This window comes from Chelonoidis abingdonii, chromosome 17 (genome assembly GCF_003597395.2).
Source record: "Chelonoidis abingdonii isolate Lonesome George chromosome 17, CheloAbing_2.0, whole genome shotgun sequence".
Lineage (NCBI taxonomy): Eukaryota > Metazoa > Chordata > Testudines > Testudinidae > Chelonoidis > Chelonoidis abingdonii.
The window spans coordinates 12,998,901-13,023,826 of NC_133785.1; the positions used below are offsets into that span (position 1 = coordinate 12,998,901).

General features: G+C 38.6%; 1 protein-coding gene across 4 annotated transcripts in view; it reads left to right on the plus strand.

Moving 5' to 3' along the window:
* CACNA1D (calcium voltage-gated channel subunit alpha1 D) overlaps positions 1-24,926 on the plus strand; it is a 356,488-nt gene that overhangs the window by 254,667 nt on the left and 76,895 nt on the right. For all 4 annotated transcript variants that reach the window (XM_075073231.1, XM_075073232.1, XM_075073233.1 and 1 more), the window contains exons 24-30: positions 565-672; positions 860-912; positions 1,293-1,439; positions 4,602-4,803; positions 6,959-7,117; positions 9,739-9,849; positions 19,474-19,557. In XM_075073231.1, the coding sequence (XP_074929332.1) occupies positions 565-672; positions 860-912; positions 1,293-1,439; positions 4,602-4,803; positions 6,959-7,117; positions 9,739-9,849; positions 19,474-19,557 (864 nt within the window). The remainder of the gene's footprint in view (positions 1-564; positions 673-859; positions 913-1,292; positions 1,440-4,601; positions 4,804-6,958; positions 7,118-9,738; positions 9,850-19,473; positions 19,558-24,926) is intronic.

The window sequence follows — 24,926 nt, forward strand, 5'->3', positions numbered from 1 at the left end:
TGGGGAGGAGTACAGAAACTGATTTAAAGCACCCTTTATATCGATATAAAAGGCCTCATAGTGTGGACGGGTACAGCATTAAATCGGTTTAACACTGCTAAAATCGGTTTAAACGCGTAGTGTAGACCAGGCCTAAGTCACAGCAGTTTAAATCTGAAGCATCAGCAGCATCACTGAAGGCAGATTTTGGCACATAATGCGTTCAACAAGCCAAATATCATTGCAATTTATTCATTGTAATTCCACTGTGTATATGTACTGCCTATCACTTTAAGATCTGAAGTGGCCTACTTTCAAGAGACTACTGATACATTCAGAAAATCATGCTAATTTCTGGTAGCAGCATTACATTAATTCTATGAACATTAAATGAGTATTTTCTAACTGATTAATTTATAAAGTGAATATATATATATATTTTTATAAATATATAAGAATATATAATTTTTCTTATAAATCTAAGAAAATTTGTGTTGCTAATGCCGTGTACATTTTTCTACAATAATGCCAAGTAAGAAAATTAAATTGGACTAAAGTCCTTTTCTTCTTTCCTTTTATTCACAGCATGTTGTTCAGTGTGTCTTTGTTGCTATTAGAACTATTGGTAATATCATGATTGTCACAACTCTGCTCCAGTTCATGTTCGCCTGTATTGGTGTACAGCTTTTTAAGGTAAATAAATGAATTCCTTCAAAACACATTCAGGCCTGATCCTGCACCAAGATCTTCCAACTGACTTCAGTAGGGCTCTGTGCTGGAACTGGGTTGTACCTGTGCTGAGCCAATCACAGGATCAGGTTCTAAGTTTAGTTAATTTTTATGCCCTACATTCCATCTACATCTTTTGTTTTATAAATAGGGAAAATTTTATCGGTGCACTGATGAAGCAAAACAGAATCCTGAGGATTGCCGGTGAGAACCCTTTCACTTTATAAATCAGATATACACTATTTTGAATGATAACAATAATAGAATGTTGATTTATAAGTCATACATACCCTGAAGCCTCTGAGCAGCTTAACAAAATTATAAATAAAACCAAACTCCAGCACATCAAACACAGGTTCCAAATCATTTAGTTTTTTATAAGTCGGAACCAACACCTTAAAATCTGCGCAGAAACTAGCAGGCAGCCAATGCACATCACAGCACATAAAGTCAGGAGCAGACAGCACCAATTAACTGATTGAAATGAGCATATATCTCAGGGAAGGAATGGCATCATTCTGTGCCTAACTGAATGCTTCCCAAGTGTTATGCAATCAATTTCTGTTTCTTTTCTTCTTCCACAGGGGAATATTCATTGTTTATAAAGATGGAGATGTTGATAACCCAATGGTCAGAGAAAGAGTTTGGCAAAACAGTGATTTCAACTTTGACAATGTTCTGTCTGCTATGATGGCCCTTTTTACTGTGTCTACCTTTGAAGGCTGGCCTGCGTAAGTGAGCATTCAGTATTTCCATAATATCATTAACAGATGTTGCATTTCTCAAAACAGTAGGATTAAATTTCACTGACACTTCCTGAATGGTAAACAATCACCTGCATTTTTTAGAGTCTTGAGATTATGGGCCTGATCCTGGGACATGTGTGGTCCCTTTACTTATACTAATGTCAAGGGAAATTGTGGCACTTGGCACCTTGAAAGATCAGATCTTATCCAAGTATACAAAGCCTCATTGTTACTAATGAAGGGGGAATTCAGCCCTATAAACATTCTAAATAGTCTAAGGCTGTCAGGCAATAAAAAAAGTAATCACAGTTAATCATGCAATTAAAAAAATTAATCGCAATTAATCGCACTGTTAAACAATAATAGAATAACATTTTAAAAATATTTTTGGATGTTTTCTATATTTTCAAATAGATGGATTTCAATTTCAGCACAAAACACAAAGTGTACAGTGCTCACTTTATATTAATTTGTGATTAGAAATATTTGCACTGAAAAAAACAAAAGAAATAGTGGTTTTCAGTTCCCCAATACATGTACTGTAGTGCAGTCTCTTCATCATGAAAGTTGAACTTACAAATGTAGAATTATGTACCAAAAAAACTGCATTCAAAAATAAAACAATATAAAATTTTAGAGCCTCCAATTCCATTCAGTCCTACTTCTTGTTCAGCCAATCGCTCAGACGAACAAGTTTGTTTACTATCAGAGGGGTAGCCGTGTTAGTCTGGATCTGTAAAAGCAACAGAGAATCCTGTGGCACCTTATAGACTAACAGACGTTTTGGAGCATGAGCTTTCGTGGGTATTCTTTTAAGTTTGTTTACGTTTGCAGGAGATAATGCTGCTCGGTTTTTTTAACAATATCACCTGAAAGTGAGAACAGGTGTTCGCATAGCACTATTGTAGCTGACATCGCAAGATATTTATATTCATATGGCCCTTCATGCTTTGGCCACCATTCCAGAGGACATGCTGATGATGAGTTGTGCTCAATAGAAATCCAAAGCAGTGTGGGACACATGTTCATTTTCGTCATCTGAGTCAGATGCCATGAGCAGAAGGTTGATTTTCTTTTTGGTGGTTTCGTTTTGTAGTTTCCGTATTGGAGTGTTGCTCTTTTAAGACTTCTGAAAGCATGGTCAACACCTCATCTCTCTCAGATTTTGGAAGACACTTCAGATTCTTAAACCTTGGGTTGAGTGCTGTAGCTATCTTTAGAAATCTCACATTGGTACCTTCTTTGCATTTTGTCAGATCTGCAGTGAAAGTGTTTTTAAAACAAACATGTTTTGGGTCACCATCCAAGGCTGCTATAACATGAAATATTTGGCAGAATGCAGGTAAAACAGAACAGAGTCATACAATTCTCCCCCAAGAAGTTCAGTCACAAATGTAATTAACACATTATTTTTTTAACGAGCATCATCAGCATGGAAGCATGTCCTCTAGAATGGTGGCTGAAGAATGAAGGGACATATGGATGTTTAGCATATCTGACATGTAAACAACATGCTGGGTCATCATTCAAGACTGCTATAACATGAAATATGTGGCAGAATGTGGGTAAAACAGAGCCAGAGACGTACAGTTCTCCCCTAAGACGTTCAGTCACAAATTTAATTTATGCATTATTTTTTTAACAAGCATAATCGACACGAAAGCATGTCCTCTGGAATGGTGGGTGATGCATGAAGGAGCATAACGAATGTTTAGCATATCTAGCACGTAAATACCTTGCAATGCTGGCTGCAAAAGTTCCATGCAAACACCTGTTCTCACTTACGGGCAACGTTGTAAATAAGAAGCGGGCAGCATTATCTCCTGTAAATGTAAACAAACTTGTTTCTCTTAGTGATTAACTGAACAAGAAGTAGGACTCGGTGGACTTGGAGGCTCTAAAGTTTTATATTGTTTTGTTTTTGAGTGAAGTTATGGAACAAAAAAAATCTACATCTGTAAATTGCACTTTCATGATAAAGGGATTGCACTACAGTACTTCTATGAAGTGAATTGAAAAATACTATTTCTTTTGTTTATCATTTTTACAGTGCAAATATTTGTAATAAAAATAATAATATAAAGTGAGCACTGTACACTTTGTATTCTGTGTTGTAATTGAAATCAATATATTTGAAAATGTAGGAACACATCCAAAAATATGTAATGAATTTCAGTTGGTGTTTAACAGTGTGACTAACACTGCGATTAATCATGATTAATTTTTTAATCACAATTAATTTTTTGAGCTAATCACGTGAGTTAACTGTGATTAACCGGCAGCCCTAAAATATTCTAGTCTTTATACAGTTCTTATTGCACTTCTTTCCTCTCTGCCTCTATCTTTTGCATTTAGGCATGCGGTCAATGCATGAGGTCCATGAAGTTTCTGTATTTCTTAATCTATCTGCTTCTGAAATAGACCAGGTTTGCCATTTATAAGTCAAAGAAGCAGAAGTAATGAGGGAGGTCTTAACTATGCAATGTGTTTGGGATATTCCTTAGATTGTGTATCCAGGTAATTCTTCCAGGCAGTATTCACTATCTTTCTAGTCTGTTGTGGACAATGGCTACATATTCAAGGACAAGCTTTCCATTCTGGTCTTTGATTTTGTGACATCAATGTGGCAAGCACAACTCAGTGTCTCAGTCAAAGTGGCTGTGCACACATTTGTAATGCACATTAAGTCATTTTGGTCAACATTCAAGCTTCCTTTTGCAGCCTAAATCTACTTCATTTTAAAGCTGGGGTGCAAATTGGATATCAGTGTGAGGCTGCCCAAAAATTTGATCTTCAGAGCAACAAGTGACTCCTGACTAGAGTATTTGTTTGGGGTTTTTTTGGATTATTGTTCCTGTTAAAATTGGAGAAATCTTGTAATATTTAGGTTCTGATCTTACAGCCAAAGGTCTTTTTAGTTACACTTCAACTAATCCTCTGAAATCTTTAGTCCTGCCCCTTCAAATAGTGAAACCATTGTTAGCACATAAAGGTTTTGGCCTTTGGGAGAAACTTTTGCCAGTAAACTTCAAATAAAGTAGAATAAGTTTCTAGTTACTATCCACTGAGTCTAAGTGAAAATATAATCTACAGGTTTTATCATTTTAACAACAGTTAAAACATAATTTTTTCTTTTTTCTTTTTCAGGCTACTATACAAAGCCATAGACTCAAATGCAGAGAATATAGGCCCTGTATACAACTACAGAGTGGAGATTTCCATCTTCTTCATCATCTACATCATCATCATTGCCTTCTTTATGATGAACATATTCGTTGGTTTTGTCATTGTTACATTCCAAGAACAGGGAGAACAAGAGTATAAGAACTGTGAGCTGGACAAAAATCAGGTTAAACTAAAAAATGTGTTTTTTTTTTCATTTCTAAAATTATTCCTTTTGTATTCATACATTGCACAAAACCAGCATCCATTCTGCTATGGTTTCAGAAGAGGGCACTAGACACCTGCCTTACTTACACTGTACAAATAAAGGCTTTTAGTAAAAACTGGTTCTAAAAGTTGGAGTAAATGGTCATCAGATTATTCTCTTTCTTGGGCTTAACTGTTTGACTAGAGCAGGGGTAGGCAACCTATGGCACAGGTACCAAAGGCGGCACATGAGCTGATTTTCAGTGGCACTCACACTGCCCAGGTCCTGGCCATGGTCTTGGGGGCTCTGCATTTTAACTTAATTTTAAATGAAGCTTCTTAAACATTTTAAAAACCTTATTTACTTTCCGTACAACGATAGTTTGGTTATATATTATAGACTTATAGAAAGAGACCTTCTAAAAACATTAAAATGTATTACTGGCACACAAAACCTTAAATTAGAGTGAATAAATGAAGACTTGGCACACCACTTTGGAAAGGTTGCTGACCCCTGGACTAGAGAATGCTGTACTAGAGTAATTTTTGTACAGTAGTAATGGTCTTTGAAGTACTAATATTCCATTGTAACATCTATTTTAGCAAGAACATACCTGGTACTGTGGGTAGCATTACTGATGTATTATGCTCTATGAATTAGGTATATTAAGCACTCCTCAAACAGTTAAAAATCTGGTCAGTTTTAAGGCCTGGTCTGCAATAAGGCTATGGTTACACTTGCCGATGTAGAGGCTGGGAGTTAAGCCGGCCCTGAGAGACAGCAGCAGGGAAGTGCTGCCATGTGTTTACACTGTCAGCTGCAAGCGCAGTGGTGTGGTCACATTAGCAGCTCTTACAACGCCACAGAGAGCAGAGCGTTGTGGTAGCTATCCCAATGTGCAAGTGGCTGCAACGTGCTTTTCAAATGTGGGGGGTGGGGTGGAGTGTGACAGGGAGTGTGTTGTGTGTATGTGGGGGGAGAGACACTGTGTTTTGGGGAGCAAAGAATGTGTCAGCAAGCTGTCTTGTAAGTTCAGACAGCGGAAGGGGGAAACCTTGACGTCAGCCCCACGCCACCCTCTCTCTCTCTCTCTCTCTCACACACACACACAGCTACTTCAGTGGCAGCAGCAGCAGCATTCCATGGTAATGGTTTGTTTTATGGCCCGGAGCAGCTAAGCATGCCACTGTGAGAAACGGAGCTTTGAAAGGGGATATCTGCATACCTGCAGCCAAGTTCAAAACAATGACCAGAGTGGCCACTTGACTTCAAGGGATTATGGGATGTTTCTGGAGGCCAATCACAGTGCAGTAATGCAACACGTCATCCACACTGACACCCCGGCACTCCAGCTGGGGTGCAGCAAGCTCTATGCTTCTCATGGACATGGATTACCAAGAGCGCTCCAGCTGCAGAGTCCAGGCAGTCTAAGTGCCTTGCCAGTGTGGACACCTCAGGAGTTAGGGCACCCAGGGCTGATTTAATGTGCTCTAATTTGCAAGTGTAGCCAGGCCCTTAGATTTCAGACCCCTTTGTAGCTGCACTCAGGACCGACTCTAGGCACCAGCAAACCAAGCACGTGCTTGGGGCAGCACAATTTCAGGGGCGGTTTACACCTGTGCATCATGAATTTACTAGTGCAACTTTACCTTGGTTTCAAAACCGCACTGTTGCTAATTACACTGTAGGTTTGACATTGGTGCAGCTGCATGAGTGGCTGAAAACCCAGTGTAGACAAGGCCTAGATTAATGTTTGTTTAGCACTCTGAAGATGCAAATCACTGAATAAATGCTGAATATTTTAGGATTTTCCGTAGCATTATTTTATGTTTTTTCTTATACAACTGAGCAAAGTGGTGTATATTACTAACCTCAAATTTAAAGAAGCAACAGGACCTGCTAAACTGCCAGATTAATGTATTTACTAGTAAACGTTCCATAAAAAGTATATACACTGCCTGTTTCTTAGGCTTCTATGTATTTTATAACTGTTTGCACTCACAGTAAGTCATATTCAGTTGCTAAATACAGTGCATGGATTTATAACAGAAGTAATCATACATGAAGTGCAAGATTTTCATAACTCCTCACTTTGAAGCCTAAACTGAAACTTTTGGTGTTTCTGGTTTTATAGCGTCAGTGTGTGGAATATGCCTTGAAGGCACGCCCTCTGCGTAGATACATTCCAAAAAATCCTTACCAATACAAGTTCTGGTATATGGTGAACTCCACTGGATTTGAGTACATCATGTTTGTCCTCATCATGCTGAACACACTTTGCTTGGCCATGCAGGTAGGAGCAAAACAAGCTGCCAATTTACTGTATGAAGCCTTTGATAATATGATGTTGCTTAATAGGACTTAAAAGGACACTGTCAACCTGTAATTTTTTTTAATAAAGTGGCACATTTTTAAAAATTCCTTGTCAAGATAAAGCAGCCAAATCCTGTATCCTCTCTCAGGCAAAACAAGCATTTAACACAGGTACTGCAATATTGGACCCCGGGATCCACATGTTGAGAAGATATGTGGTAGTAGATGTGGTGGTAATATATCTTCCTGTAGGTACTTTTCATGCCCGCAGTAATCTTGCCATTTAGATGGTGAATATCTCATCTGCACTTGAGAGTGCCCTGCTGAAACTCAAATCCTCTGTGTGGTAACTTGTACTCATTTAGAGCTTTAGGTGTGCTAATTTGCACCTCAGCGTAATTTCACTTAGGGTGCATTTGTTCATTCCCAAGATTGTCCATGCAGAAGATTATCTAGAAAGAACAAAGCAGCAGAGAATCCTGTGGCACCTTATAGACTAACAGATGTTTTGGAGCAGAACAAAGAAGCCTGTTTATGTGGACACGTTTCCCTCAGTCAGCTAAACACGTTATCATGTTTCTGTTCTTTTGCCTAACACAAGCTGGTATTTCTTCAACTCCTCTTAGTTACTTGCGTTTGTTCTGTGCTGATTTCATGCATGTGCTATGCCATTCTTTCTGTTTCTTGTGTTGATTTTTTCTGACAATCTCTTTCCAAATGTTTAAGAAAAATATGTTTTTTGTGGCACAGGCAACATCTTTGGAAATGCAGGCACTCTTGACCCATTAATAGATGTATTTGTAACAAGAGCCTGGTGAAGTGTATATATGAAAGCTACTAATCCCCTAGTGCTCTGTGGGGCATGGAGAAGAGCTATAGATTGTGACCACCATTGATTCAGAATGACATGGGGAAGAGGAGATATCAAGGGTGAAATCTAAATTGGGGGTGTTTTAGAATCTGAAATATCAGAAGGAGGGTGTGTCTGGGCATCTCATCCATGAACATAATTGCAAAATTGATGAAACATTTGTTGTCCTTTCATTTTTACTTTATCTTTCACTTTTCTTCCTCTACCTGGATTCAGCCCATCACTACTGCTCCTGTGCTTCTGATGCATCATTCAGCCCTTCCTTAGGCTGTGCCTCCATTATGTAACTATAAATATGAGCTCTTACTGGTAGAATAGATAATATTCTCCCTCTTTTTCATTTTGTCTTTATCTCCTCTTATGTTTTTTCCTGTCTTTCTTACTATTTTCTCTATATACGTCGTCTCTTTTTCACCTGTCACCTCTCTTCTCTGATTCCAATGCAACAGATTTTCAAAAGAGAAAGAATTTTTAAAATCCAGTTTACATGCCACTGTTTATGATCTTTGCTTCCTTTTTGTATTTCACTCAGCCAGTGATCTCCATTTGTGCTGGCAGTGCCCCGTTAAGATTACAGTCACTATACAGTAATGCATTATAGTCTGAATAAAATATGTCAGGCCATTCTAAATAGGTTCTCAAACTTTTGTACTGGTGACCCCTTTCACACAGCAACCCCCTTATGAATTTAAAACACTTTTCAATATATTAATTATAAATTCTGGCAAAGCGGGGTTTGGGGTGGAGGCTGACAGCTTGCGATCCCGCATGTAATAACCTCGTGACCTCTTGAGGCGTCCCGACCCCCAATTTGAGAACCGCTGGTCTAAAAGGTGTGACACAAAGTTGTGTAATTAATCCTTAAAATTCATTATATACAGCCTGGGAAATTATTGTTGTTTATATAGTTATATAGTATTTACTATATGATCATTTTAAAGCACAGTTTTCTATCTGAATCCATATTTCTTGTCTTTTGGATCATGGCTTCAGGAGAAGGTTATTCAAATTTATTTTTGCCTTAATTTCTGTTAAGTGATTAATGCTCATAATTCAAGAACTACTCTCTCCCACCTGTGTGTGTACGTCAGTTCCTCTTTGTGACTTTAGGGTTAGTACTTTCTTATATACTATTGTTGACTGTCAGGTCCCTTTTTAATATTTTGCGTCTAAAATTAATTGTGTTATTCCAGTTGTTGATATGCTTGGCCTAGGTTATGGTTGGAGCAGTCTTTTAAGGTTTGTAAAATATCTATATTTATAATGCCTGTCATAGCATCAAGAACATTTCAACCTAAAAACTGCATGTTAAAAACATGTGAACTTAGCTATTTTAAACACCAGGGGCACAAGAACTCTAGTAATAACAAACCACTAAAAAACTCAAAGTAGGAGGCAGTATTGTCCCTAGAGGAGTACTTGGGAGATTATGCCTGAGTCAAATACCATCCCGCAAGACCTGCTCCATATACACAGAGGGGTGAGCAATCTGTTCCATCCAGTACCTGAACCAGAACCAGTTTGAGATGAATCCATTTTTAAACAGGAGTCATTAATTTATTCTTGTATCTGAGGTCCATTCATGCACCAAAGAAACTTTTACAAAGCTAGTTATGGGCCTACAGTTTACTGGGCTTTATTATTGTGAACTGTTGGTTTATGTCAGCCTCCTTTCTATTAATGTTCTTTAATTCTTTATTTTTAAAAAGTGTCATATTTTTAATTCACAGCACTATGGACAGTCTAAGCTGTTTAATGATGCAATGGACATTCTGAATATGGTTTTCACAGGCGTGTTCACTGTTGAAATGGTTTTGAAACTCATTGCATTCAAACCCAAGGTAAGTGATTAGACAGGATTTTATATATGTATAAGTATAACGTGAATTTCCCACTAGTTATGTATTGTTCAAATAAGAGAAGAACCTACATATTTTTCATGGTAAAATATCTGTGAAATCTTCATAGAAGTGTTAATCTGATAGTGTGTGTGTGTATATATGCATCTACAGGAAATGAGATGTAGATATCAGTGAAAAAAATATTACTGAGTAATTGATGAGATCTGGAGAATTTTTGAAGTCACGAAAAGATTGTTATCTAACCCAGACAAATAATTTCCGGTTGCAAGCATTACTAAACATCATGTACACAGGTACTAAATTATATGTGATTGTTTAAAAAACACCAATAAACTTAAAAAATTAAAATCTAATTGACTATAAAAAGACTCCGTATGATTTTATCTTGTGTATAAAATGCAGATATAGGGTGTGATTCTGCAAATGAGCACACAAGTACTCCTTTAGTTTTACTGGGGTTACTCGAATATAAAAGTGTTTGTAGATTGGGTCTGGAGTAGACATTTTAGTTTCCTTGCCTCAAAGGGACACTGTCAAACTAAACATTATGGCCAGATTTTTGAAAGGCGTTATTAAGGTCCTGAACCCGTAGGTGGTGAAATTCATGGTGCTAGGAGTGCTGCCCATCTCCCTCCCCTCCCAACTTGAAGGGTTTCCATCATATACAGGGTTTAGAGTTTGGTTCAATGGCTCTCAGGACTGACACTATACAAATTGTTCCAGCACCGCTGCCTGACCCTCCCAGGAGGTACATGCAGATGTACCCTGAGCCCACATGGAGCATCTTTGACTTTAGTGGGGCTATGTGTGGAAGCAGAGGTCTACCTTCAGGCATCTCTGTGATAGCCTGGGACCTAAGTTTGGATGCATCGATTTTTTGGATGCCCCACTTGAAACATTTTGGGCCTGGTTTTCAAACATTTTGAAAAATTTCCATTGACTTCATTTGATGTTAGCCTCTGAATATCAGGCCCTGTGCCCAGGGGTGAAAGTGAGCTGGTACAGGCCGGTACTCCATACCAGTAAGAACCCACACTGGCCCATACCAGCCCACATTAAAGCACTGCCACTACAGTGCTTTAATGGGCCTGCCCCTTTTGCCTTCCCTGTCATGGGCCCTGCAGGTATGGTCTTTACTGGCAGGGCCACCAATGGGGGCGGGAAGGGGCAGCAACGTCAAAGTGCTGCCATGGCAGCACTTTAAGAATGGTACTTTGCTGTGGCAGTGCTTTAACATCGCTGACCCCTTCCCTCCCTCGGCGGCCCTGCCGGTAGGGTCTGTACCAGCAGAGCCACCAACAGGGGAGGCAAAAGGGGCAGGGACGTTAAAGCACTGCCGTAGCAGAACTTTAAGGATGGTCCTTTGCCACGGCAGTGCTTTAATGTTGCTGTACCCCACCCTTAGCGGGGCTGCCGATGGGGTGGGGAGTGCAGCAACGTTAAATTGTTGTTGCAGCAAAGGACCCTGAAGCACTTTAACGTCTCTGCCTCCTTTGCCCTCCTCCTTCCCCCGCCCCCCCGCAGCCACTGATGGGAGCAGCTGCCTTGTGGCTGACGATTTAAAAGGGCCCGAGCTCCGAACGCCGGGTGGCACGGTCCAAGGGCTGGCTGGGGGATGCTGACCCTCAGCCCTGCCCCTTCCACCCGAGGCCCCACCCCTTCCGGGGGCCAGAGCCACCCCCCGTACCAGTAAGTGTCTTCAGTTACTTTCATCCCTGCCAGTGCCTCAAGCTGAGCACCCAAAATTTTAGGCATCCAAAATTCTAGTTATCGCTTTTGAAAATGTTGGCCCAAAAGTTCTTAAAAATTAATTCCCACTGATTCTAATAACATTAAATTATTAAAATGGAAAGAAATGGTAACAATCTAATTTGATTATCATCTCTGTTGTTTGTTCACTTCTCACAGTTCACCTGTGATAGTGAATGGGAACCAGAAAAAGAAATTAGACTACATTTTGCTGTCATTTACAATGAAATCTGTATTTACTCTGATTAGTTTACACCAGGATGAATAAGAGCAGAATTTAGCCCATTGGCTATAAACAGAAAGTGAACCTGGCCAGTCTAGTTTTACTGACCTACCTCAACTCGGTCTGGTATGTTTCATGTTCCATTTCCTCCGGGGAATCTTTTTCTTATTTTCAGTTCAAGGTAATGAAGCTAAAACCATCCCTAGTCTGATTATGGCTGATTAGGCTCCTGACTTTTTCTTGGGTAACCAAGACCTGGTATTCAGACCCAAAGTGTGAGGTTTTGGATAACTGCTCATCTACACACCCACAGGGCTTTCTCTTGCAAGATTCTACAGAGTTCTGCTTTAAATTTTCCTGTTCAATATGTATATGTATTTATTTTAATTGTTATGTCCCTAGTTTTATTCAAATACTAGCTGCTTCACCACATTAAAATTAATATTGTTTGAGGCCATAAGAGAGATAGTGAAGATATTTAGGCTGCGGTATCATCATTATGCTGATTCTGTGTCCTAGCCCTGTTCTGTATGCTGTTTGGCTACTGAAGTCTCAGCTAGTTTTAATAGTCCAAAGTGCCTTATACCATCTGTGCTTAGCATGAAGATGGAGTCTTTCCCATGCTTTTGTGATATCAAGACTGAGATTACTATAAAAGGCTATACGTAGGACTATCCCTGAAGACAGGTCAGAAGTTTCAGGTAATGCAAAATGCAGTGGCCCTATGGTGGCAGTACATTACATCACATCAGTGCTCAGTAGGGTAACCAGATAGCAAATGTAAAAAGTTGGAATAGGGGGTGGGAGGTAAAAAGTGCCTATATGAGAAAAAGCCTCCAAAATCGGGACTGTCCCTATAAAATCAGGACATCTGGTCACCCTAGTGCTCTGTAGAGTGCATGAACTACCTGTTCACCTCTGGATGCTATTTAAGGTGTTGATACTGATCTGCAAGACCTGTGCTGTTTGAGTTCTAACTCTATGAGACTCTGCCTCTCCCCTAAGAAGAGCTCTTGATGGTACATTATCACCATGGTTCTATATGTTTGAATTTCCAGGGGCTGGAGGCAGGGGTATCATTTGCTATATGGTAAAGGATGCAGTTTCTCCCCACCCCCAACCTTTCATAGGGTTTATATACTCCATTATGTCTTCCACTTTTTGCCACCACCCCTACTTCTCCAGACTTTGGATATAGTCATTAGGAAAGCAAACTTTGCCTTCCCCAGAATGTTTCTGAAATGATCCCCTGGGTGAAGGGAAGGTATTTTCTGGAGAGGGTCCTTATTTCCAGAATTCAGTTCCCACACTGGTCCAGCAGAGCCCTGATTTGTTGACAAGCAGGGCATGGTGAAAGGACCACGAGTTTAGTCAGAGTTTTGCCTGAGATTGATTAACAAGCAGAGATTTTAGGGGGCAAAGGCATTAAATACCTTTAAGGTGGCTTTTGTTATCAGTTGGAGATTTTACCTTTGCTTTTTATTATGAAGTGTCCTTTTTAAAGCTACTTATACAGCAGTATATTATTGACTGTGTTTTTAATTGCTGTAAATGAGATGACAGGCTAGGAAATGGGTCAATGCCATTTATAAACCTAAATATAAAAAAGACATTTTTTTAAACTGGTAAAATCATCTTTATTAATATTTGGGTCTATAAATGCAAATTTTAAAGCAAACCTACTCTTTGGTTTGGGATTGTTGCTGTGTGGAGGTTGATTTCTGTTATGTTTATATTGTCACTGGGTTTTTTGACTTGATCTGGGGGAACTGACAGAAGAGTTGGTTATTTATTTAGCCCCAGATTCTCAAAGTTATTTAGGTAACTAACTCCCATGGAGTTCAGTGAGAGTCAAAGGTCTTTAAATACCTTTGAGGACCCATTCCTTAGTACTTCTTTAAAAGTTCTCAGGGGCATCAGCTAGACACTCCATTACTGTACTATATATAAATCCACATAAATAAATAAATAAATCAATAAAATATTGTGCCTTAACTATTTGGCAGTGTCCCTTCAGCACTTTGAGTCAGATACTGTAAAAGATATGGTCACCTGTTCTAAAGCCCATTCAAACCTAAGGGCGATTAAAATACATTGATATTCTGGGTACAATATTATGGCATGTAAAATCAAGATACTGCAGACTGTCTTTCAGTTCTGAAATATAGAAAACCTTCAGTGAGTGCCAGATATTAAGGGCTTGATCTGGCAATAAGGAGCTGAGTGCCCTACACTTTAATTGACTGATTTGGGAATTGCGGGTATGTCTACACTGCAGTTAGACATCTGCGGATGACCCGTGCCAGCTGACTTGGGCTCACAGGGCTCAGGCTAAGGGTCTGTTTAACTGCAGTGTAGACGTTCAAGCTCAGGCTGTAGCCCAAGCTCTGGGATCCTCCCCCCCTTGCAGGTTCCTAGAGCCCGAGCTCCAGCCTGAGCTCGAACGTGTACACCTCAATTAAACAGCCCCTTAGCTCAAACCTGAGTCAGCTGGCATGGGCCAGCCATGGGCTTTTAACTGGAGTGTAGATGTACCCTGATGGCGCTCAGTAGCTGGCAGAATTGGGCCCTAAGTTTTCAGTTGTGCATTGTGACTACCAAAATATTTAGATAATGGATCAAAATGTATTTAATTCTATAACCTGGGTACTCCCTAGGAGTTGTTTTTACTTTGCAGCATTTGCTGAATAAAGTTTGCAATGTCAGTTAAAAGGCAAGACTTGATTAAACCAAGTTATTCTTCACAAGTGCCAAACTCAGTTTGTCTAGTGTGCCTGGCACATTACAAAAGAAAATATTTCTATGAAATCTAAAGTAATACATCAGTAAATACTGTTTAAGCAGTTTCATGAAAGCCAACCATTACTTGAATTTGTAATGATTTTCCATGCTGTTTTACATCAGATTTTTGTAAGGAAAAAGGAAAGATGGCTAGTAAGTGAATTGATCCTGAGTGATTGCAGTGGTGAAAACTACTAATTTGTGTGTTAATGTTTATTTGCTGTGACTTGTCCATTTATACATTTCTCCTTTCTCCAAAATCATCTTTATCTTTTAGTTTTTTGTTTGCTTTTGCTTTACATATTACTTTGAACAATATTTGTCTATACTGATGGAAAAGATTTGATACAATAAACGTGTCTTAAGGTATTTTAGCAATATGGAATCAAAATGTGAATGTGTTATTTATGTGGCTTACATTGTAGCAATGTCTGATAAAATAATATTTTCTATAGCGAAATTTACCCTTCTACAGAGACCAACACACAGTTTATACACCACTTATGTCCTACACTTTAGGGAGATGTAGTAGGGACAGATGGCATAGTGCATCAGGAGTTTGGTTTTGTAGAGCTCTGACTGTTGCTTGTCTCTAGTTTGTTCTTTTTATATATAATTTTGTGTCGTTGTTTAAAAATCAGTAAAGATATTTATTTAAAAAATAAATAGAAGAAATTAGGAAAACAAAAGGGTGAAATAATATTGTTAGAGCAGCTTCCCTGGCCATGTCTACACTTGGGGTACGTCTACACTGCACGATTATTTCGAATTAGCTTAAACCGATATTACAAAACAGATCTAATAAAATCGGTTTAGCGCGTCCACAGTGGGAATCCCGAAATAGATTGTTTGCGTCCATGGTCCAAAGCTACCATCGATTTCAGGAGCGGTGCACTGTGGGTAGCTGTTCCTCAGCTATCCCATAGTCCACTTCCGTGTTGACAGCACAGTGCTGATGGGGCAGAAAACACTGCCCGGGGTGGTGCTGGTACAGCTCACCCTCCCTTTGTGAAGGCAGCAGACAACCCTTTGGCGCCTTTTCGCGGAGTGCATTGAGCAAACGCCAAGGCACAGCAATCTTTCCCTTTTTTTTCACGTGGTGGTGGGGGAATAAACGAGACTGTTCCCTGAACCACGCCAGACACTGGGTTTGAACCTACAGACGTTGGGAGCTCATGCCATGAATGCAAAATTTTCAGAGACTGCTGTGGACTGTGGATAGCTGGAGTCCTCAGTACCCCCTCCCTCCCTTCATGAGACGTCCATGAGTCTCTGGCTTCCCGTTACGCTTGTCACACAGCGCTGTGTATCCTGGAGTTTTTTATTCAAACGCTTTGGCATTTTGTGTTCTGTAACGGAGCTGAATACAACAGATTTGTCTCCCATACAGCGATCAGACTAGTATTCCCGTACAGTCTATGCTGGAGCTCTTTTTCGATTTCAAACTGCATCGCCAGCCGTGCTGATCAGAGCTCCACGCTGGCAAGCAGGAAATGTAAATTCAAAAGTTCGCGGGGCTTTTCCTGTTTACCTGCCCGCTGCATCGAGTTCAGATTGCTGTCCCAGAAGCGGTCAGTGCTGCACTCTGGGATGCCGCCCGGAGGCCAATAACGTCGATTTCCGTCCACATGAACCCTAATCCGAGTTATCACTATCGAATTTAGCGCTACTTCCTCTCGTTTGGGAGGAGTTCCGAAATCGATTTAAGGGAGCCGTTTAAAACTCGATATTAATGACGACGTCGTGTGAACGGATACAGCGTTAAATCGGTATATCGGCCATTAAACCGATTTAAAGTCGCAGTGTAGACCTGGCCTTACAGTACTGATACAGCTGTAAGAACGCTCATGTAGCCGCATTATGTCAATGAGAGAGAGCTCTCCTATCCGTGTAATAAAACCATATTAACGAGCACAGTAGCTATGTCAGTGGGACTCCCGCTGTCATAGCGCTGTGCACAAAAGCACTTATGCCAGCAAAATTAATGGCTCTATGGGGGGCATTTTTTCACACCCTTAAGTGGCAAAAATTTTGCCGACATAAGTGCTCGTGTAGACTCAGTATAGTGTAATGCTCAGTATTGTTGAGGTGGTGTCCCATGATATCTAACAGAAACATTAGGAATGATTTGTTCATGGAAAGGGATGGGGCATAGGTTTGAGAACTGGATGTGATTGGTTGGGATGCTAAATACACCAATTATCCTGTGTTGGAATTGATGGTCAACTACAGATAGCTGGTTAATGCAACACAAAGGGACATGAGTGGTGGCCAGACTGATGCCCTTCCCCCACTTGCAATATGGAATAGCAATAATACTTACGTTCTTCCTTGGATGGTTGATAGTTAAAAATAATATATGTAAAGTGTTGTATAAGTGTAGATCATTGTTAAGCCAGACAATAGCAGAGATGGAAATGGAACTCAGCCTCTTGTGACTCCCAGCCCTGTGCTTCTTGCCCTGCCTAGACCATTCTACAGAGCTGTCTCCTTCCCGGGGAGCTCGTTCAAAATTCTCATGAGCAAATTTCCACATAATTTCCATTTTCACGTTTCAGAGTGAAAAATTTTCAACAATAGAAGCTTGTCAAAAATATCTAAACTTCAGGAGGTGCCAAATCTTGATAAAGAAATTAGCAAAATGAGATATATAATTATCTCATTTATATATATCTCATTTTGCTTAGGTCTGCAATTAAAGAAATATCTCTTATTGTGTTATGAGAGCAACTTAAATCTATTGATTTTTTAAAAAAAAATTCTTTACAGTAAATGGTGTGCTAATAAGAAAGCTGTATAGACATTAATTTTAGGTTAGCACTCTTGATTGTTTATCTGTTTTAGTACATTTATTTTTAAAAAATTGCACTAAAACCAAAAAGCTAATAGATGTTTTCCTAATATTTTAATTGACCCAGGATTCTAGTCTATTGACATCAGTAGGAGATCCAGATTGCTTTAAGATTTCTCCCAAAGTATATGTTGGTGTCCACTCTAGATTCATTAGCAGAGATTAGCTGGCAAAACAGTGTTTGTTTGAGAAAAATGAACATATATGGTCATCCCATAGGTTTCATTATATTGAAATCTGAGGAAATTGCAGTAGAGCATCTGGATTTCTTCAGTAACCAGATAAGACCCAAATATAATTATAAGAGAAAATCTATAATCTATATTTTCTGTAGAGTCATCTTAGACATCTGGATTTGTTATCAGTGCCTGGATTTAATCCCAGTTTAAGCAAAAGAAATACCTCAACAACATTTCTGTTAAAATCCTTCTTTGTGGCAGCCAACCTGGTGTGAGGGACCCATAAGGCAGAGATGAATTGGTCCCTAAGTCATTCCTACTATTTTATGACCATTTGGTGCATCAGTAACATATATAGGCTATATTAATGGGATATATTTAAAGTCAGAAAGGGTCTGAGGAAACAGAATTAAGTGATTTAGATAAATTTTTTGCAGTGTAGTAGCTGGAGCTGCATCGTTAAGGATCTGTTCCTATTGGAATCAAAAACAAACTCATTGATTTTAGTAGCGCAGGATCAGGCCCTAAATGCTAACACATTTTGGGTAGAGCTACACAGCAGCTGAGAAGTTTGGTTCTGCTCAAGTTAGTGTGCTAACAGCTGTGGGCAGTTGCACAGGAGGTTACTTGGGCTAGCTGCTGAGTATGTACCCAGGAGGTCAGCCAGGATTGTGCTCGGGCATCTAGTCTGAGCTGCCACCTATGCCACCCCAGCCATATTGCTATTTTTTAGCATGGTAGCTTAAAAAGAGCTAGCATGTGTATGTCTATCCAAGTTAGGAATCATACCTCCCAGCTGCTATGTAGACATTTGAATTTCTAAGCCCTAACTCTTTGCATTAAATGATTAATTTACCTATAATAGGACCAAATTCTACCCTCTGATCTTCATGCACAAACTCATTTATCTGAATGGGAATTGAGGATGTGTAGTTAAGGGAAGTGTCTGACCCTTGTCACAGACTTTCAGGAAGTCACAACACAAAGGAGTTCCCAGCATGGATGGACCTATATTTTCGACATCAAAGTTATTTTGTTAGCACCTGTCAGGATGTGTAAGTAACAATTGTTACAATACTGCTGAGAGTCTAATAAACAGTTTGATATAATGCCAATTTGCCATGTTGGTGCTTTTAAGATGTGTGTGTGTGTGTGTGTGTGTATATACACGTGTATATATATATATATATATATTTTCTATATATACTTATACGTTTGAGTATATCTATATATCTATATATCTATATATAGAAATATACTTTTCCTTCAGTAGGCAATATTGTTTGTTTTGTTTTCTCATTAGATCCCAGGTTTTGTTTTAAGTAATTTCTGTTTATGCAAAACTAAACAGAAGTATGCAAATATTTGACATTTCATGTGTAATCACAAACATTTGCACCCTGCCTGCTCTGTTCAGGGCTATTTTAGTGATGCCTGGAATGCGTTTGACTCCCTCATCGTTATTGGCAGCATAGTAGACGTCGTTCTCAGTGAAGCCGATGTGAGTATACCTCAGCTTAATTCCCACAGTCCCCACTTCTTTCTCTGTCTCCCCACTATTTCCATCATCTGGACAAGTCACAGATTTTGATCCAACATTTCTAAACTTTGAATTTAGAAACAGGCCAGTCATAGCTCAATTATGTTGATATGGGAAATAAATAGCCTTTTTCATTGCCGATTATCTCAGACAGAAAGATTGTATGTTGGTACATCAGAGAAGTCTAGAATGTTTTTGTGTTATAACACTGTCCTTTTCTTCTCTTTGTCTGTTTGTGTTTTTCTCTTGCTCTCTTTCTGCTGAATGCTTGTCCTAACAGCACTATTTCACTGATGCATGGAACACTTTTGATGCCTTAATTGTTGTTGGTAGCGTCGTTGATATTGCTATAACAGAAGTTAATGTAAGTAACAACTGTTCATGCACTAAAAAGTAATTGCTGTCATCAATACAGAAAATGTAAACTTTGCCCCATAAATCCATATTTTACATTCTGGAGTAAAAGACTAAAATATTGATACAGATACAGATATAGCTATAACTGTAGATCGATAGATACACATATATATGCACTCACAGATATAAAATAGTAAAACAATGAGTATTAATTTTTTCTTTCTATATATATACTGAATATATTTTGAATCATTTAATTTTTTTTAATTAAGGAAAAAAACAGATCATTGCTAACACCCATTTCAATTTGAGGCCCAGTAATTTTTTGTGAGTAATTTGATCTAATCCTTCAGGCATCTAATAGTGGTCTTCAAGAGTCAGTAGTTTAATAAGCCATGTATTTTCAGGTGGTAGTCCTAGGGTTTAAGAATGATCTAGGAATTCATGTCTCCCAGGCTGGTGGAATTAGGGTGCTCTCAGTCGCTGAGAAAGAGCATAGCACATACTGCTTTTCCTCTTTCTTTGCTCCAGGAAATTGTTCTGGCGTTTCAGTGCAGTTAGAAAAGTTTGTGAATTCCATAAACGCATCTTAGACTGGCCAAAATTTTGAGCCACAGCCTCTTGACAAACATTCTGGATGAGAGAGAGAGCTCTTCCCAAGGCCATGCAGGGTAGCAGATGTAGAAAGAAGATGCTTTCTGTTTAGTTTGTATCACACTTGCTGTAATTACACCAAGCAAGATAAACTATGAGAAGGAATAAATTGAAAACTAACAAACTATGGCCCAGCTTCTAGCCAGCACTTGAGGGGATGCAAGGGGAGGGGAGGACACGAGTAGCTTCCCCTACATACACACATCTCTTGTGCCCCTGTTTAGGGGCTGGTCAAAGTCATATTGGGGAGCATAGTATCTCCTCCTTCCTAGTGCCTCAAGGGACATGAAAAAGGGAAGAGAAAAGAGTGATGGGGATGGGCCTAAGTCAGTCAGAGTAGTTGTAGTTGAGAGACAATAATAATATGCAAAGCTTTAAGCTTTTGGTTCTAGCCTATTTGATAAGCACTGTAATATACATTTAATAAAATGTATACATGTGTTGAAACCTGATATGGAAACAAATATGCTGCTTTATCAGGTTATAATATAATTTTTAAAATGTCTAAACCAGCACACAGTAGGTATCTGCTAATTTGTACTAAGAACTTGAAATTCCTATGTGAATTAGAAATTTTTGAAAATTAACAAATAAGAGAATAAACATGATCAAAATAATTTTAAGTTACTGTATAATACAATTTCATTCTTATTTGGTTTTGACAAGTGTAGAATATTTTGAATTATATACAGTATACAAAAGCAGCAAAGAATCCTAACAGAATACTCGCTTCACCCACGAAAGCTCATGCTCCAAAACGTCTGTTAGTCTATAAGGTGCCACAGGATTCTTTGCTGCTTTTACAGATCCAGACTAACACGGCTACCCCTCTGAAATGTTACAGTATACAAGCTGCTCATTACCCTTTCTACTACTACACGGGGGGGTTGAGAACAATGGTGATGATGCAGAAGCCAGAAAGAACACACTTTAACTTTCAGATTTCATGCAGAGTTTGCACAGCTGGCAGTTAAGGGAAAGAAATATTTTTGCTAGCAGACTGAGTAAATTTGAGCTGGATGTTCATATGGGACAGTGAACATGGAACCTCCATTATTCCAATTTTACAGAGACACTTCTGAAGGATAATTGCACTTCATTGGCCAGATTTTCAAAAGCAGCCTCTACATTTGTGTGCCTAAAATTACCTGTGATGGTTTTTCGAGGCCCAAGTTTTTTGATGCCCCAAACTTGGACTTCCAAGTTCAGCTCAAGTAGTTATTTATTATCCAGCTTGCATACAAAAATGTTGTTTTGTATGGGGAAGTATGACTTTTGGGACATACAGAAACGTGGCCACCTAAAATTACTTTCCCTCAAAGCTACAAAATATATTCACATATGAAGGGGTAGTGAAAATAATATATGAGATATGATTATGATAGTCTGCGGTTAACACTATGTTGACAGTGATTTATCTGACAGCATTACTTGTAAGTATAAGTGATTACTGCTAAGTTTTCATCTGTGATAAACTCTGTGACTTTGTACTAATTCACGTATTTGGCTTGAAAATTGTCGAGATAAAACTGGTGAGCTCTAGTTCAGTGCATGCGCTGTATTTTGTGTTTAGCTTTAAAGTGTTAGCACTTTCATTTCTGAGCCTTTCATGCCTTCTCACTATAGAAAGTCTCATTGTTGATGTCTTCTACTGCACAACAGACTCTTTTTTCATCTCTGTTTTTACTCTATATCACATTTAGTGTGCTTAATTTGTTTGTGAAAGTGTGGATATGTTGTTGTTGGTTTCTAGGTTTGATTTCTCATTTCCAACATGAAATATTAGTTACTGTAGACTCTCTATAAAAGTGCTCGGCTTTTATATGGCTACTGTTTGTGATTCTAGTGAGTATTCGTGCTTTGTTCATCTCCATATAACTGATCAAAACTTTTAAAATTAGAATCTTATATTTTCAAAATCCCTTTATTAACATTTTTCAATGGCATCCTCAAACATGTTGTATACAACACAACTTTTTTTTTCTAACAGTGATAGAAAATGGATTGATATTGGGATATTTATAGCACTGCAAGGATGTTAATAAGGCCTTGTCTTTGAAATTTCAGGCACCACTGTAGCTTCACCTGCACAAATGTCAAGTACAGACACTATTTACACCAGTGTAGTTAAAAACAGTTGTAAGCTGCACCAGTGCAAACTGGTTTGCAGCAGTGTAAATCATATCTACATAAAGGGTTTGTACTGGTGCAGCTACACTAGTGGATTAAAACTCAGTGTCAGCAAGGTCTTAGAAGTCTCGCCATCACATAGGGATGTTCAGACCAACAGCTGAACATTTCTATATATTGGCACATAGAAATTGCCTCATTCTGTGAAAATAACTAGGCTACAAACTAACTTTACATTAGTGTACTCCAGAATAACTCCAAGGGTCAATAAAGGTACTTCAGATTTACATTAGTGTGAGATCTGTACCTGACTCAACTTGTTCAAGTGAGTGGGTTGGACTTCTCATTTAAGTGTCATACTGATGGTAGTATGATATCTAGTAAAATATGTCATCTTTTTAATTTGTTATTTTATAACATATGGTTATTTCAGAGTTTTATAATATTATTTATGATGCCTGAATATTGACTCTTATGGTCCTATAACCTCTCTTTCACAGAGTGTCCAGGAGAGTATTTTGCTAAATAGTCATATCAGATATTGAATGCCCTCGACTCCCATGCAAGTCAGGATGAGTTCAGGGTGCTTGAAACCTCACAAGAGTGCTTAACACTCTGCAGGATCAAGCCATGACCAGGAACCACATGTGTTCCTTGATGCATTTTATGATATAGATAACCTCAGAGAAATATATATACAGTTTGCAGTTGTTGTTTCTAGTTTTTAGTTAATGTCCCTACCGTCTGCCAATATTTCTTTTCTGCCACCTAATTGGTTTTCATGTTCATTTTATTTTTAGAAATTTTTAGAGGCAAGTATATATTAAAAATATATATATACGGTATAGCAATTTAAATAATAAAAGCACTACTAAAGCCATATAATATTTTTTATTTCTTTGTTTACATTTTGTTTTCCAGAGTTTCTAATAACACGCAAGATCTTGCTTGGTCATCTAAATTGTTCCTTCTAGATAAAAAAAAATATTAAAAAATCAGGGAACAGTGACTATGAGTCATGAAATGTGATTGCTGCAGTCTGGGATTTGAACATATGTAACTTAACCACAAGACAATCAAAGATAAATATTTCTGAAATGTAATTACAGGACGCATTTGGAGCTTGTGGTTACAGAAAGGTTATTTTACATTTTGCATTTGTCACTTGAGAAACAGTTTGGATGACCATCAGTGGGTGACTCAGAAGCATGTTCACATTGTGTTGTACACTGGTAGATTGTCTACAAGAGCTTCGCATTCACATGCTTTTTACTTTTTCATCATTAACATTTGATTGTTCACAAGCTGCTAAAATCTCAAAAAATATGGAAGGTTCGCTTTCCTGGTCTCAACTGTATCTCTTTTATTTAGTCCCAATGGTACTAATCCCATGCTTAAAGTTAAGCACATCTTAAGTGTTTCGCTGAAACAGGGCCTAAGGTGACAGTATCGGTAATCTTGGCTCTCACTTCCCCAGTAAAACCATTCAAATTCGACTCATCTCTTTTAAAATATTGCAAGTCTTACTTATGTTTATTATGGTTTCATAGATTCTAAGGACAACAGGAAGGGACCATTGTGATACTCTAGTCTGACCTCCTCGATAACACAGGCCATAGAACTTCCCCAAAATAGTTCCAGCTGGAATTATTTTGGGGAAGTCCTTTGGCTTATATTATACAGAAGGTCAGACTACATGATCACATTGGTCCCTGCTGACCTTGGAATTTATGAGTCTGTAAATGAACATAGGTGAGACTTGTAAAATTTTGTAATCTACCATTGCAACCATCTGTGGGCCAGGGCAGTAGGACAAGCCAGGAAGATCCCCCATAGAAATAGAATTTGGCCAGGCTGTCCTATGGGCATAAAGAAATACCACTTTAGCATTCCAGGGCTATAAATAGTATAATATTGACTTACCAATAATTTTCAGTCTAAATTTATGGTTGCAAATCAAGCAAAACAAAGAAGAGATCTTTAGGTTCTTATTTGGGTTGTAGTTCACTTGCACTCATTTTACACTGGTGGCAAAAGTTCCGTTGACTTCAGTAGGGTCAGGATTTCACCCTTTAACTTCACCAGAGTTACTCTTCGTTTACACCAGTGTGAGATCAGAATCAGGCCTTTATTTTTTATTTACTCATTTTAACATATGCAGATTCAGGAGTAACTGTACTAAAAAACCATGTTTGCACATGCAGACTATGAGGCTAGATTGTGAACCGTTTGCTGACACTGGGGAACAGTGACTCACAGGAGTAGTCTAACTGAACTAAATGAGACTGCCTGTGAAGTAAGCTACTACTCAGCATGACTAACAGTGGCAGAATCTGGCCTTAGAGGGTCACTTGCACAACTGGGTATTTGCATGCATTCATTTGAAATCACGCATGTTTTTCATGTGAATATTGGTTTTGTGAATGCATTTACTGTTTGTGCATATTTTGCAGATTCAGCTTAAGCCTTGTTTGCAAATTTATCTTTTTATGTCTAAGAATAGTTCAGAAAACTGTACTTTTATATAGAGCTTTCCATCTAAGCACATCAAAGCACATTGCAATAATTAATCCACACACTACCCCTAAAATA